At 42.9% G+C, this 16,962-nt stretch overlaps 1 protein-coding gene across 3 annotated transcripts in view; it reads right to left on the bottom strand.

Annotated features, from left to right (window-relative positions):
- Positions 1 to 16,962, bottom strand: part of ATXN7L1 (ataxin 7 like 1) — a 234,773-nt gene that overhangs the window by 14,183 nt on the left and 203,628 nt on the right. For all 3 annotated transcript variants that reach the window (XM_069765083.1, XM_069765084.1, XM_069765085.1), the window contains 3 exons: positions 9,197 to 9,453; positions 8,314 to 8,506; positions 7,214 to 7,335 (listed from right to left, as the gene is read on the bottom strand). In XM_069765083.1, the coding sequence (XP_069621184.1) occupies positions 7,214 to 7,335; positions 8,314 to 8,506; positions 9,197 to 9,453 (572 nt within the window). The remainder of the gene's footprint in view (positions 1 to 7,213; positions 7,336 to 8,313; positions 8,507 to 9,196; positions 9,454 to 16,962) is intronic.

The following is a 16,962-nucleotide window of genomic DNA, read 5'->3' as shown; positions in this document are numbered from 1 at the left end:
TCCGAGATGATAGAATAACCCGGCTCCCATTACTCAAACGTCCACTCAAACGTCCATATTCAGATACTGTAGAAGTGTGCCATATCAATAACAGGATGCCATATGATTTCCACAAACGTCCTCCAGAGATAGACCAGCTGCAAGGCTGTCTGTTCCAGACCATATAGGTCTAATCACCAATCACTGAAGATAAATATAAAATAAACAAAAAAGCTAAAAAAGAAAGAAGAAAGAACAGAACATTGATTAAAAACACAGAACAATAAAAATGAGAGAGCAGGACAAGGAGAGCGCGGCTCAAAAACTACTGAAGTCCGTCTACAAAAAGGAAACAAAAGAAACCTGTTCATTCAGGCCATTGGGGACCATAGTACCCAATGAAATGATCCATCGGCACTCCATTTGTGCCAGGATCCGTTTGAGATCACCACCTCTACTACCAGCGTGCACCCTATCAATACCACGCACTTTAAAAGATGTCGGATTGCACGCATGATGTAGCCTGAAATGCCTCGGGATGGTATTAAGCTCCGAGACATCAGGCACATCTTTTGCTGCTAAGATACCCCTGACGTGCTCACGGACCCTGACACGGAGCTCCCGTGACGTAAGGCCAACATAAATCAAGTTACACGCGCATGTGGCGTAATACACCACAAACGTAGTGCTACAAGATATATAGCTTGTAATGCGATAGTCCCTACCTCCCCCTGCTGCCGAAAAATTAGTGGCTCTAACCATATTACTGCAAGCTTTGCATGAGCCACACGGAAAACATCCCCATCTCTGTGGTCCTGAAACGAAAATCCTCGATGGAGCGGGAGTGTAGTGACTCCTTACCAGCTGATCTTTTAAACTTTTCCCCCTTCTCGCAGTGAGGAGGGGGCGGTCAGGCAAAATTTTATTGAGGGTGGGTTCTGTTTTTAAAACGGACCAATGTTTTTGTAAGATTTCCCGAACCTCTTCCCACCTGTTATTATAGGTGGAGATGAATCTTAACGGCTGAGATTTACCAGTAGTGATGGGTTTAGGGTGTCTACAAAGCAACTGATTCCTGGGTGCTCTCCTGGCTCGTAAATACCCTTTCTTAATAGCCCTATTGCTGTAGCCCCGATCCTGGAACCGTCCGGCAAGGTCCCGAGCCTGCCTCTCGAAGACCTCATCCGCCGAGCAGATCCTCCTCATTCTGAGGAACTGGCCCACAGGTATAGCCCGTATCGTAGACCGCGTGTGCGCTGAGGTAGAGTGTAAGAGGGCGTTGACAGACGTCTCCTTACGGAAAACGTCGGTCTGCAACACGCCATCATTACACCTCATTATTCTTATATCAAGAAAGTCGATATCTCCGCTTGCTATCCCGTGGGTCAGCCTAATATTACGATCATTCTGATTCAACTCGCGGATGAAGTCCAAGAGGGCCCGCTCCGGACCCTGCCAGATCATCAACACATCGTCGATGTAGCGGTACCAGCACTGCACATGGGAAGCGGCGTGCGCGCCCCCCCCAAAAACCTCCCTCTCCCAAAGTCCGAGGAAGAGGTTAGCGTACGAGGGCGCACACGCCGCGCCAATGGCAGTGCCCCGCTTTTGTAAAAAATATCGATCTTTAAACAAAAAGAAATTATGCGTTAAAACAAATTGTAATAGTTCCAGGATCAGGGCCTGCATAGGGGGGTCCAGGTTACTAATGCCCAGAAAAAACTCAGCCGCCTCCAGCCCATCCGTGTGTTGGATGCTAGTGTAGAGAGATTCAGGTTTGGTTTTTGTTGTATGATTGTATTTTTACTGTGTATTTTCACAGCGTCCCCAACCGACCATATGGATCATAGAGCCCGTGAGAAAAAGTGGCTCAATAAACTTGATGAGGTATTTGGTGATGACACAAGTGTGGGTTTTAATACGAGAGAAACGGAGGACTCGGTCACTAAGCTTAAATCACTGTTAAACAAAAAAACACGTCTATGGTGGAACAAGGCCTTTTTAGAACGGTACATAGCCAAGGGGTTAATTCCCAGGGGATTAAGGATACAGGTATTCCCCTCATTTACAATGGATGATGAATCCCTGAAGAAGGAATGGGAAGAGCTGTCCTCTGGTTGTTCTAAGGGCTATATGGAACTACTGGTGAGATCCAATACCACCTCTCTACAAGAGATTGAGGAGGAAATTGGTTCTTTACAGGAATCATTACGTAGTACCCTTTCGGCAACTGCCGAGAAAAAATTAAATGACGAACTAGAGGGGGATTTCCAGAGATGGGAGAAAGATATTGTGGCAGTAAAGACTAAAAAGTATCAAAGAGATGTGCTTGATTACAAGAATAATCACGTATATAGGTGGAGGAGAAAGCAATCTACACAATTCAAAGCCCCATCCAAACGCGGCTCTTTCTTATCAGCGTCATCAATGGATGAGGATCAGGCTGGGAGTAGTCACCTGAGTAGTGCTTTTAGTGACAGATTGGGACTAGGAAAAGCAGGAAACCGGAGAGGGAAGAATAAACGTCGCTTCACTCCTCCCCAGTCCCTCGAGAAAAAGTCTAAGCCTACTAATCGATTGGAGGTAATCAATTTATCTGACCATGTGTTATCAGAGGATCAGTTGGGTGTCTTGGGTCTAGGACTGACTTTCGTCCCTACTAATAACTTTAATTATTTTACAGCCGTGAAAGACACACAACTGTTCCTCAGAAAAGTCATTCTACGTAAATTACACTTCAAGCCTCTTGAGGACTTTATTCCTGAGACTACCATGGAACAAGAGGCGTTGACTACACTCGAGGAACTGGTGGAGGAGTCTGAACCGTCTGTCACAGGTAGGTTTCCTACCTCTGTCGTGCCGAGATGTACCACGTTCCCCCCCTTTTCACTTTGCCCTCAGATTGATATTTTCAATAAATTGGTAGTAGAGGACTTGAAAAAAGTCCAAAGTGATAAGAGAGGTAATAATTTGACGCCTACTCAATACAGGGCTTTGAAGGAATTGAAGTCCATGCATGATGTGGTAATTAAACCGGCGGATAAGGGGGGGAACGTGGTCATCTGGCCGACAGTGAAGTACGAAAAAGAGGCCTTCCGCCAGCTATGCGATCGTGAAGCATACACCCCTTTGTCGTACAATCCATTGTCCTGCTTCTCAAATGAGTTATTTGAGATTCTGGACCGGGCCCTGACACGGGGCATTATAACAAAAAAAGTGTTCGAAGGCCTGATTATTGAGTTTCCGGTGGTCCCTACCTTCTGCCGAAGGTACATAAGGATCCAGTGTCACCCCCGGGGCGTCCGATTGTCTCGGGCATAGGGGGGTTATGCGACCCTGTTTGCAAATTTATTGAGTATTATCTACATCCTTTAGTGGAGTCGCTCCCCTCCTATGTCCGGGACACTACGGACGTCCTGGGTAAATTGGATGGTATTACTCTAGAGCCTGATATGATCTTTGCAACTATTGATGTAGAATCTCTCTACACTAGCATCCAACACACGGATGGGCTGGAGGCGGCTGAGTTTTTTCTGGGCATGAGTAACCTGGACCCCCCTATGCAGGACCTGATCCTGGAACTATTACAATATGTTTTAACGCATAATTTCTTTTTGTTTAAAGATCGATATTTTTTACAAAAGCGGGGCACTGCCATGGGCGCGGCGTGTGCGCCCTCGTACGCTAACCTCTTCCTCGGACTTTGGGAGAGGGAGGTTTTTGGGGGGGGCGCGCACGCCGCTTCCCATGTGCAGTGCTGGTACCGCTACATCGACGATGTGTTGATGATCTGGCAGGGTCCGGAGCGGGCCCTCTTGGACTTCATCCGCGAGTTGAATCAGAATGATCGTAATATTAGGCTGACCCACGGGATAGCAAGCGGAGATATCGACTTTCTTGATATAAGAATAATGAGGTGTAATGATGGCGTGTTGCAGACCGACGTTTTCCGTAAGGAGACGTCTGTCAACGCCCTCTTACACTCTACCTCAGCGCACACGCGGTCTACGATACGGGCTATACCTGTGGGCCAGTTCCTCAGAATGAGGAGGATCTGCTCGGCGGATGAGGTCTTCGAGAGGCAGGCTCGGGACCTTGCCGGACGGTTCCAGGATCGGGGCTACAGCAATAGGGCTATTAAGAAAGGGTATTTACGAGCCAGGAGAGCACCCAGGAATCAGTTGCTTTGTAGACACCCTAAACCCATCACTACTGGTAAATCTCAGCCGTTAAGATTCATCTCCACCTATAATAACAGGTGGGAAGAGGTTCGGGGAAATCTTACAAAAACATTGGTCCGTTTTAAAAACAGAACCCACCCTCAATAAAATTTTGCCTGACCGCCCCCTCCTCACTGCGAGAAGGGGGAAAAGTTTAAAAGATCAGCTGGTAAGGAGTCACTACACTCCCGCTCCATCGAGGATTTTCGTTTCAGGACCACAGAGATGGGGATGTTTTCCGTGTGGCTCATGCAAAGCTTGCAGTAATATGGTTAGAGCCACTAATTTTTCGGCAGCAGGGGGAGGTAGGGACTATCGCATTACAAGCTATATATCTTGTAGCACTACGTTTGTGGTGTATTACGCCACATGCGCGTGTAACTTGATTTATGTTGGCCTTACGTCACGGGAGCTCCGTGTCAGGGTCCGTGAGCACGTCAGGGGTATCTTAGCAGCAAAAGATGTGCCTGATGTCTCGGAGCTTAATACCATCCCGAGGCATTTCAGGCTACATCATGCGTGCAATCCGACATCTTTTAAAGTGCGTGGTATTGATAGGGTGCACGCTGGTAGTAGAGGTGGTGATCTCAAACGGATCCTGGCACAAATGGAGTGCCGATGTATCATTTCATTGGGTACTATGGTCCCCAATGGCCTGAATGAACAGGTTTCTTTTGTTTCCTTTTTGTAGACGGACTTCATTAGTTTTTGAGCCGCGCTCTCCTTGTCCTGCTCTCTCATTTTTATTGTTCTGTGTTTTTAATCAATGTTCTGCTCTTTCTTCTTTCTTTTTTAGCTTTTTTGTTTATTTTATATTTATCTTCAGTGATTGGTGATTAGACCTATATGGTCTGGAACAGACAGCCTTGCAGCTGGTCTATCTCTGGAGGACGTTTGTGGAAATCATATGGCATCCTGTTATTGATATGGCACACTTCTACAGTATCTGAATATGGACGCTTTGAGTGGACGTTTGAGTAATGGGAGCCGGGTTATTCTATCACCTCGGACCTGCGTTTATGGCACACTCCCACAGTATCTGAATATGGACGTTTGAGTGGACGTTTGAGTAATGGGAGCCGGGTTATTCTATCATCTCGGACCTGCGTTCATGCCTTTCAGGATGCATTTGCCGGGCGGGAGTCTGGTGTTACCTTTTACTGTGTTAATTACCTGTTTTGTGCGTTGCCAGGATTTCTTCCCCTTTCCAATATGGCCGGCGTGGTGCCGCGCTTGCGCTGTGGATCCCGAGCCGTGCCTCCACAAGGCTTCCTTGACAGCGACGCCCAGATTAGTGACGTCACGAGGGATTTCCCTCTGTTCTGGGCGTCGCTGGGAAGGCCGGAAGTTAGCGTGTTGCCGGCTGGTGGATCCACTCACGTGCGCTGTAGCGCGCCTGCGCCTCATTTCTCCCAGCTGCAATGGTGATATAAAAACCGGGCGTCTAGTTAGAAGCCACACAGCCCCCCGAAGAAGCAGTTAGTACGCGAAACGTGCGTCGGGGCTTTTCGTGGGACGGTACACACCGGAATTGTCGCACATGGGTAAGCAGTAGGCTGGGGTAGGGAATCTATCCTCATGGTGCAACACCTCTGGGCTGTTTGCAATATGGGTGGAGTGCTTATGAAGGCAGGGTTTATCCCCATTAAGGGTTAACTGGTTTACTGTGTATTCCCTGGCCTTTTGTGTCACTACTTGACTCTATGTATATATTACCTGTTGCACCTTATTACGTATTTATTGTTACGGGGTATACTCTCGTCCCATGCTATGCTCTTTGCTGCGCCCTGCATTTGTATTATGTGCGCATTTTTGGTGTGTTTGTCCTTGTGTCAGACACCTTATCCTCAATTTATACTGTTGTTACATATATTATTATTTTTTGTATGTTATTGTATTAATAAAATTTGTTTATTTTATATTTGCTATCCGTGGGACATTCTGCTCCGTTTTTGTTTATAGGCTATATTATAGGGGAGTTTTGTCCCTGTCCCCTTGTTGGAGTGCAATGGGCACATCCTATAGAAGGGATTTCTTTATTAGGTATGACATCCTCAGGTTTGGTTTTTGTTGTATAAATGCTATGTTTGCAGGATAGCAGCATTATCGGACATATCAGATTCCCTTTAAATCACACATTAGATCTTGATAAGCAAAATATTCAAGCTGAAAATCTTTAATGATATAAAATGTTTGGAAATAAAAAGTCAAATTATCGGTCACTGGAAAGCAAAATCATCAACCAATTGAGAACTTAATTCTAATCCAACCTGAAAACCAAAAGTAAACAATTGAAATCATAGGTTGATCTAATCTGAGTGAAATTACATCACGGTAACTCATAATGTGACTCCGTTGTGTCTCTGGCCCCCACATGCCTGGGCACGCTCCCAACAAAACCACATATGTTGTCCTGTGGCATCTCCTCCCAGACCTGCATCAGTGATCTCAATGTCCAGAGGTTCTCAATTGCCTTCAGGACTGGGGAACATGAGAGGCATTAAATTGCATCAATGCCTCAAACATCCAAAAAATGCCTACCACACTCTGGCCAAATGAATCAGAGCATGGTCCTTCATCAAGAGGAACCCAATGCCCTCTGGTAAATGTCTGAAAATGGCCTTGAGAATGTCATCCCAGTACCTATCTAACCATAACCTGACAGCAGATATAATGTGGAGTTATTTGTGTGACCCTCCAAGGATATGCCAGAACAGTCTTTTACTGACCTATCACCATACCGATCATGCTTGATGATGTTGCAGGAACCATAAAGTTCATCATGGTGTTCCCAGGCTCTTTCCCGCTTGTCATATGTATCAACCTGCTCATCTGTGAAGAGAACAGGGCCCCATTGGCAACCTACCAATTCTGATGTTATTTGGTGAATGCCACTGCTTATATGTTCCCTTTAATTTATTTTAGCAGTGTATATTGATCATATTTTGGGTAAATATTTCTATTTATAAATTACAGTGGAAACTTATCACAATATACAAGATTCTAAAACTTACTTCCACATTTGTGAATTCAAGTGTTTCTCCACCATCGAATTTAATGCAAACCGAAACCGATCCCACCGTCGATCAAACACATAGTACCCTCTTCCCATCAAACGGCTTCCAAAGGAGCAAAACTAAAGTTAAAGATAAACAATGTCACTGATGTGTAAAACTGTCCAAGCATGTTACATGCGGAGCTCAATAAAGTAAACCACATGAACGCCATTGTCATACAGCAAAACTTCAGGAACAGATAGATTTCTGAATAACTATTTTCAAGGGTTTGGTTTGACGTTGGATTGTGCCAAGCAAACTTTTCACAGTAAATAAAAGACTTCCCCTTCCTAAGTGCATGCTTATTGTTCTACTTTCAGCAATACATAGTTAAACAGACTGCAAATATATGATTTATTAAATATAAAACCAAATAAAGCACATCTTTCGTTTTTACATGTTACGGACATTCACGCCAATCTTTCATGCTCCAGTGAAGCCTACAATCTAATTTTCCTAACACAGGGGCGCACCACTTCATTGACAGTGAGGTACAGTAATAGGCCCGGACTTTACATTGTATTAGTGGTGCCAGCCCCATGCCAAGGACGGGTAGATTACATAGGGATCTGCAAATGACAACATCACACTTTTCATGCATCAATGTTTTGTCCCACGACACGATGCAAACAATGAATAAGAAAAAGGTCCTAGAAGTATCCATACGACCTGCTATGCTTTCTAATGGTAACTGTATAGAAATTTTTAAAAACAGTGGAGGGGCGTTGGAAGGGACGGAGGCAGAACTGATCACAATCTGGAGACACCCATCGGACCACGCAATTTACATACAGCTCGGTACAAGGGTAAAAGGCATACAGAGGCATGTCTGAGGATATAAAGGGGTTGCAGAAACCCCATTCTTATGATCTTAAAGGTGATGGGCATAGTTTATAAGCCAAAAAACTGGTGGCAGGTTCCAGTTAACCACATTATCTGCAGGTTAATAGCATTTTTTGACATTACAGTTTCCCTTTAGAAATAATTAAATTGGTAGTAGTAAAACATCTCTATTCTTGAGACTAGGTTAATTCTACATTTAAATATAGACTACATACCGCTAGAGGTTTAGGATGATGTCCAGAGTAATAACAGTCTAATTTCTCTGTCTCTTCAACACCTTCAATTTCCCCTTCATCACTCGAAAGCCGACTAGCTAGATCCCCTGCTGCAGGATTTGCAGTGGGCTCTGGCATAAAAGCACTGTGGTTTGATGAACTTGAGCTGTTTATGCTATTTGCAGAAGATGGCCTAGAATAATAAAAATGATATAAAACATTAGCTGTAGTTAGCCACAACATAGATTTAGATATAAAATTCTCAAAATAAAAATCCCAAATATGATCATTCCAAAGAGATGTATGAAATTGAAGATACAACAGTTAAAGGGAATCTGTCACCAGGTTTTTGTTATGTAATCAGAAAGCAGCATTATGTATGGGCAGAGATCATGATTCCAGTGATGTGTCACTTTGTGATTGTATGAAAATGACAGCATGCAGACCAGCAGTTTTAGAGCTAGCTGAGCACAGAATGCTGAGCCCTGTATAACCCTGGCCACCACTCTAATTGGCAGCTTTCTGTGTATACTGTATATTGACAGAAAGCTGCTAATCAGGGGTGGGGTGACAGAGCAGTTGACCAAGAGTCACAAGGCATCTAGGCCTGGAGTGATAATATCCTGCTGATAAAACATTGATTTTATAGTCTACTAAGGATCACTAGGATCAGGGTCTCAGCCCCATATAACATACAGCTGTCAGATTACATAGCATAAAACCTGAAGACAAATTCCCTTTAAAAACCATAATCTGGCATAAAAATAGTCCAAAAAAACCATGATGGTAATAATGCACAGATTTTGAGGATGAAATTAAAGATTTTGCAATGAGTAAAACTAATGGTGTAAACTATGGAGTAAAACTAATCACTTTAGCTCACCTAGGTAGGACAGAATTGGGCAGTCGAGCTTTTGCAGGGGAAGCCACTTTTGGTTCTGGAGCAGAGCTGGCAGAAGACCCCGATGACTGTTCTTGCGTTGGTGGAGGCTGGTTTTGATGAGAGTCTCGTGCATTCTGTGGATGATCTTTGTCTTTTATGACTTCTTTATCCCTTGAACGAGCCTTGTGTTCAGCTAGGAGAATGTCAAATGGTTTCTTGCGACCTGGAACTGCTCGTCTGTGATTAAGTGTGTGTGTCTAATAAGCAAAGAGAAATATACACAGTAGATATTGTGCTAGCCACATTTAGAAATGTATTATTCACAAAAACATTGACACCACAGGAAGGTTGCAATCAACCATCAGCTAGCCCCTCATAACACACAAGATGTCAATTAAGCCAATTAACTAAATAATTGGGTAAAAACATGTGAATAAAAACTGTGCTTGTTTAAGGGTATGTGCACACGTCCGGAAAGTATGCAGAAATTTCCTGAGAAAATCCTGAGGTTTTCCGCAGGAATTCTGCACGTGTTTTTGTCGCGTTTTATCGCGTATTTTGCACGATTTGTGTGTGGATTTTTGGCGTTTTTTTCTGGAGGTTCCCAATGCAATAATATAGTGGGAAATCCACTTAAAATCGGCAAAATTAATGAACATGCTGCATATTTTTCCGCATGCACAAGTGTACAAAAATTGCGGAAACCATTCAAAATGATGGGATGCTTAATGTATGCGTTTTTTAAGAATTTTTGCCGCAGAAAGCCGCCGAAAAAATGTACAAAAAATCCGTGAATAATCCGGAACGTGTGCACATAGCCTAAGGGTATGTGCACACGTTAAGTATTTGATGCAGACATTTCTGCGCAAAAAAACTGTCTCTTGGCAGGAGAAATGCAACATACAAACAAGTTTTCTGCTTTTTTTTTTTTTAACCATGCATTGGAATGGGTGAAAAACCCTGAAATAATGGACATGCTGCAGATTAGTAACGGGTTCAGCTCTGCAAGGAAAACATCACTAGCGTTTACGTGAGGCTTCAGGAATATCGTTCGCTTTGCTGGCACTAGGAAATGCTTCAGTTTTTCTGATAAAACGGTGTGGGAAAAAAAGCGATAAAAATGCAGTGAATGCTTAGGCTATGTTGACATGCAGCGTTTTTGCTCAGTTTTTTCCTGCAGTCAAAAATCTGCTTTCTTGCACCATTTTCTACATAGTTTTTTTTTATGTTTTTTTTTTTTTGGTAGCAGATTACATGTGTGATTTGTCTACAGTACAGAGAGAGAGAGAGAGAGAGAGAGAGAGAGAGAGAGAGAAAAAAAAAAAAATAAAAAAAAAAATAATAATAATAATCCCATTGGCTTTGCATTGGGTTTCGTGTTTCGGTCGATCCTCGACTTTTCGCCATAATCGGCCGATTTCACTCGACTCGACTTTTGAGATAGTCGGGTTTCGCGAAACCCGGCTCGACCCTAAAAAAGTCAAGGTCGCTCAACCCTAGTGGCTTTTTATTTGCATAAAGAATGCAGCAAAAACGCTTCATGTGAACATACCTTTAATGCCGTATAAGGCCTCTTTCACACTTCCGTCTTTCAGCTCCCATCACAATCCGTCGTTTTTTGAGATTGCAGAATCCTGCAAAAAAATATGCAGGATCCTGCATTTTCTCATAGACTTGTATTAGTGACGGATTGCCTTCCGTTTCATCCATTTTTCACTGGATCCTGCATAAAAAAAAAGGGCCGTCGGGAAGAAAACGTTCAGAGGAACGTTTTTTCTGCACGTCGGAAAATTGGTCAGCGACGCATCCTGCGCTGCCAGTCACTGGCAACAATAGTAGCCTATGTGCGCAGGGTGCGTCGCTGCCTGTGAAAAGCAGGAATCCAGGGACGGGTCCCGCCTTTTCAAAGAGCATGCTTAGAAGAATTTCCCGTCAGGGAAATTCTCTCTCGCTTGCTCTCTTTCTCTTTTTACTATTGATGCTGCCTGTGCAGCATGAATAGTAACAAGATAGAATGTTAAAAATAATAATAAAAAAAAAAAAAAAAAAAAAAAAAAAAATCGCAATATTCTCACCTACCGGCGTTCCCACGCAGCTAGCGTTACTTCCTAGTAATACATTGCGAAATCTCGCGAGCAGTCGCGGTCTCGCGAGATTTCGCAATGTATTACTAGGAACGCTAGCTGCCGGGAGCATCGGTGCGCGGGAACGCCGGTAGGTGAGAATACTGCGATTTTTTATTTTTTTTAAACCTGGTTTGTGCAGTGCATGCGTTTTCGCAGCGGAAACAACAGGTGCACATAGGCTAGAAGGGTCTGTCAGAAAGACGGCCCAGTGCACACGTTTTCCACAATCTGCACAGGATCCGTCATTTCAACGTCTTGACGGATCCTGTGCAGATTTGGAAGACGGAAGTGTGAAAGAAGCCTTAAGGGCACATGTTACAGCTCTGTGCACTCGTTAAGCATTTGCTGTATTTTGTCGGGCTCTTTCTGCATAGTTTTGTCACAAAACTAAACGATTTTCTAGCACCAGCAATGTAAGATACCTGAAGTCTCATGAACATGTTGCTTATTTTTTTCCTTGCAGATTTGTAGCAGCTTCTAACCTGCAGCATGTCACTTTTTCAGTGCTTTTTTACCTGATCTAATAAATAAAATCATGACAAAAACATGCATATTTGATACTGCTCTGTAGCATAGTCGCATAATCCTCTTCCAAGATGGCGCCGCTGCTACTGCGCAGGCGACATTTTCAAATGGTTTCTCCCCCCCCCCTAGCTGGATAACATCAAGAAAATGAATTATTGCCACACTAACCATGCGATTATGCTGCAGAGTAGGAGCCAGGGCCAGCACCTGCCTGCAGAAGAGTTTTTTGTCTCTTTCTTCAGTATGTTAGGTTTTCATTATGCAAACTAGGGGGCAGGTCAGCGAGGGAGCAGTGACCAGGCAGCAGTCTGCATTATGACTATATAATCAGAGCACCACATAACCCAGCCCAGCCTTAGGGTATGTTTCCACGTTCAGGAAACGCTGCGTTTTAGACGCTGTGTTGAGCCGCAGCATCAAAAACGCAGCGTCCAGATGTTACAGCATAGTGGAGGGGATTTAATGAAATCCCGTCTCCACTATGCAGTAAAAGACGCATGCGGCATACCCGCGAAAACGCACATGCGGTGCGTCTTTTAAGAACGCCGCATGTCCATACATTGCAGAAAAAAACTCAAGGACAGCGCAGGTGACCTGCCAGTAACCTCAGATGCAGATTTGGTCAGGATTTTACATGCATAAAATCCTGACTAAATCCTGAACGTGGACACATACCCTTAGGGCACGAGCATATCATTAACCCAAAACTGAAAATAAAGATTTAGAAACAGCCACAAGACAGATTTCATCAACCAAGGTATCATTGTAATCAGTATAATGGCGCCGACCTGCCACTGTGTGTAGGTTACTGTGCACAATTCTATCGACAGGCACCCAGTTAACAAACACTACAGCGGCTTGCAAATGTATACACCCCCTTGTCATTTTTCGTGTTTTGCTACCTCACAATCTGGAATGTCACTTTTTTTTTTAGAGTTTGCATCAGTTCATGTAAAGAACATGCCTGTAACTGTGAACATTTGGTTTTCTTTTTATTACGAAGCAAAAAAAAAAAAAAAATAGGACAAAAACTTTCAGTGTGCATAACTATTCACCCTCCTAAAGAAAATGCTTCTCCTTGACTCAGACCATTTACCCTGCCCCTGCTACTGAAAAACAACCTTACGACATGATGCTGTTACCACCATGTTTCACTGTGAGGATGGTGTTCTTTGTTGGTTTGGCTCTTAGACATAACGTTTTCCTTGGTGGTCAAAAAGTTCAATTTTGATCTCATCTGACCACAGTACCTTCCACCATACCTTTGAGGCAAACTCAAAATGAGCCTTACAATTTTTGTGTTTAAGTAAAGGCCACCTCCATGGAGTGTACAGTTTATTGGGGTTCTATGGACAGATACTCCAGTCTCTGCTTGGGAACTCTGCAGCTCCTTCAGGGTTGCCATTGATTTCTGCGCTACCTCTCTGATTAATACCCTCCTTGCCCAGGCTGAGAGTTTTGGTGGGCGGCCCTCTCTTGGCAGGTTTGTTTTGGTAGCATTTTCTTTCCATTTGATGATAACAGAGTAAATAGTGCGCCGAGGGATCATCAGTGACTGGGATATTTTTAATTTTTTATAATCCAACCCGGACTTGTTTGGATATATCCTTGGTCTTCATTGTGCTGTTTGGTTAGCGGTGCCTTCTTGCTTATTGGTGTCGCAGCCTATGTGGCCATTCAGAAATGGTGTGCATATACCGACAGACATGTAACACTTAAGATTGCACACAGATTGACTTCCATTCACCAAGTATGTGATTTATTTGCTTGCACCAGACATTTTTAGGACCTTTATAGAAAAGGGGTGAATACATATGCACATGCCAATTTTTAGTTATTTAATCCCATAAATTTAATTTATGCCTATATTTTTCTCACTTCTCCAACTTGGAGAAAGGCTGAACTTTATGGATGTACATTTTTTTCAACCTCCGTAACTATATATATTTAACTTAGACTATATAGTGCTTCAGCATCACACACAAATCGGATTTCAAATATATATATATATATATAATTTTTTTTAAAACTTTATTTTTATCATACTTTTATCAATCAAATGAGTTGCCAAATGAATTGAAAATCTAGTCCAGACATTGACAAGGTTCGAAAAAAAGATTTTTTATTTGAAATAATAATTTTCTCCTTCAAACTTTGCTTTCTTCAAAGAATGCTCCCTTTGTAGCAATTACAGCATTGCAGACCTTTGGCATTCTAGCAGTTAATTTGCTGAGGTAATCTGGACAAATTTCACTCCATGCTTCCAGAAGCCCCTCCCACAAGTTGCTTTGGCTTGATGGGCACTTTTTGCATACCATACGGTCAAGCTGCTCCCACAACAGCTCAATGGGGTTGAGATCTGGTGACTGCGCTGGTCACTCCATTATAGATAGAATACCAGCTGCCTGCTTCTTCATTAAATAGTTCTTGCATAATTTGGAGGTGTGCTTTGGGTCATTGTCCTGTTGTAGGATGAAATTGGCTCCAATCAAGTGCTGTCCACAGGGTATGGCATGGCGTTGCAAAATGGAGTGATAGCCTTACTTATTCAAAATCCCTTTTACCTTGTACAAATCTCCCACTTTACCAGCACCAAAGCAACCCCAGACCATCACATTACCTCCACCATGCTTGACAGATGGCGTCAGGCACTCTTCCAGCATCTTTCAGTTGTTCTACGTCTCACAAATGTTCTTCTGTGTGTTCCAAACACCTCTAACTTGGATTCATCTGTCCATAACACTTTTTTCCAATCTTCCTCTACCCAATGTCTGTGTTCTTTTGCCCATATTAACCTTTTCTAGTGATGAGCGAATATACTCGTTACTCGAGATTTCTCGAGCATGCTCAGGGGTCCTCAGAGTATTTTTTAGTGCTCGGAGATTTAGTTTTTCTTGCCGCAGCTGAATGATTTATATCTGTTAGCCAGCATAAGTACATGTGGGGATTCCCTAGCAACCAGGCAACCCCCACATGTACTTATGCTGGCTTTCAGATGTAAATCATTCAGCTGCGGCAAAAAAAACACGAAATCTCCGAGCACTAGAAAATACTCAGAGGACCTCCGAGCATGCTCGAAAAATCTCGAGTAACGAGTATATTCGCTCATCACTAATCTTTTCCTTTTATTAGCCAGTCTCAGATATGGCTTTTTCTTTGCAGGTGGTTGGGCATTTAGGAAATAGCGACCACAATATTGTGCAGTTTCACCTGTCTTTCACTAGGGGGACTTGTCAGGGAGTCACAAAAACATTGAACTTTAGGAAGGCAAAGTTTGAACAGCTTAGAGATGCCCTTAATCTGGTAGACTGGGACAATATCCTCAGAAATGAGAATACAGATAATAAATGGGAAATGTTTAAGAACATCCTAAATAGGCAGTGTAAGCGGTTTATACCTTGTGGGAATAAAAGGACTAGAAATAGGAAAAACCCAATGTGGCTAAACAAAGAAGTAAGACAGGCAATTAACAGTAAAAAGAAAGCATTTGCACTACTAAAGCAGGATGGCACCATTGAAGCTCTAAAAAACTATAGGGAGAAAAATACTTTATCTAAAAAACTAATTAAAGCTGCCAAAAAGGAAACAGAGAAGCACATTGCTAAGGAGAGTAAAACTAATCCCAAACTGTTCTTCAACTATATCAATAGTAAAAGAATAAAAACTGAAAATGTAGGCCCCTTAAAAAATAGTGAGGAAAGAATGGTTGTAGATGACGAGGAAAAAGCTAACATATTAAACACCTTCTTCTCCACGGTATTCACGGTGGAAAATGAAATGCTAGGTGAAATCCCAAGAAACAATGAAAACCCTATATTAAGGGTCACCAATCTAACCCAAGAAGAGGTGCGAAACCGGCTAAATAAGATTAAAATAGATAAATCTCTGGGTCCGGATGGCATACACCCACGAGTACTAAGAGAACTAAGTAATGTAATAGATAAACCATTATTTCTTATTTTTAGTGACTCTATAGCGACAGGGTCTGTTCCGCAGGACTGGCGCACAGCAAATGTGGTGCCAATATTCAAAAAGGGCTCTAAAAGTGAACCTGGAAATTATAGGCCAGTAAGTCTAACCTCTATTGTTGGTAAAATATTTGAAGGGTTTCTGAGGGATGTTATTCTGGATTATCTCAATGAGAATAACTGTTTAACTCCATATCAGCATGGGTTTATGAGAAATCGCTCCTGTCAAACCAATCTAATCAGTTTTTATGAAGAGGTAAGCTATAGGCTGGACCACGGTGAGTCATTGGACGTGGTATATCTCGATTTTTCCAAAGCGTTTGATACCGTGCCGCACAAGAGGTTGGTACACAAAATGAGAATGCTTGGTCTGGGGGAAAATGTGTGTAAATGGGTTAGTAACTGGCTTAGTGATAGAAAGCAGAGGGTGGTTATAAATGGTATAGTCTCTAACTGGGTCGCTGTGACCAGTGGGGTACCGCAGGGGTCAGTATTGGGACCTGTTCTCTTCAACATATTCAATAATGATCTGGTAGAAGGTTTACACAGTAAAATATCGATATTTGCAGATGATACAAAACTATGTAAAGCAGTTAATACAAGCGAAGATAGTATTCTGCTACAGATGGATCTGGATAAGTTGGAAACTTGGGCTGAAAGGTGGCAGATGAGGTTTAACAATGATAAATGTAAGGTTATACACATGGGAAGAGGGAATCAATATCACCATTACACACTGAACGGGAAACCACTGGGTAAATCTGACAGGGAGAAGGACTTGGGGATCGTAGTTAATGATAAACTTACCTGGAGCAGCCAGTGCCAGGCAGCAGCTGCCAAGGCAAACAGGATCATGGGGTGCATTAAAAGAGGTCTGGATACACATGATGAGAGCATTATACTGCCTCTGTACAAATCCCTAGTTAGACCGCACATGGAGTACTGTGTCCAGTTTTGGGCACCGGTGCTCAGGAAGGATATAATGGAACTAGAGTACAAAGGAGGGCAACAAAATTAATAAAGGGGATGGGAGAACTACAATACCCAGATAGATTAGCGAAATTAGGATTATTTAGTCTAGAAAAAAGACGACTGAGGGGCGATCTAATAACCATGTATAAGTATATAAGGGGACAATACAAATATC

Source organism: Ranitomeya imitator, chromosome 4, assembly GCF_032444005.1.
Source record: "Ranitomeya imitator isolate aRanImi1 chromosome 4, aRanImi1.pri, whole genome shotgun sequence".
Classification (NCBI taxonomy): domain Eukaryota; kingdom Metazoa; phylum Chordata; class Amphibia; order Anura; family Dendrobatidae; genus Ranitomeya; species Ranitomeya imitator.
Note: the sequence above shows the minus strand (reverse complement) of the source record. Positions and strands in the feature narration are given on the sequence as shown.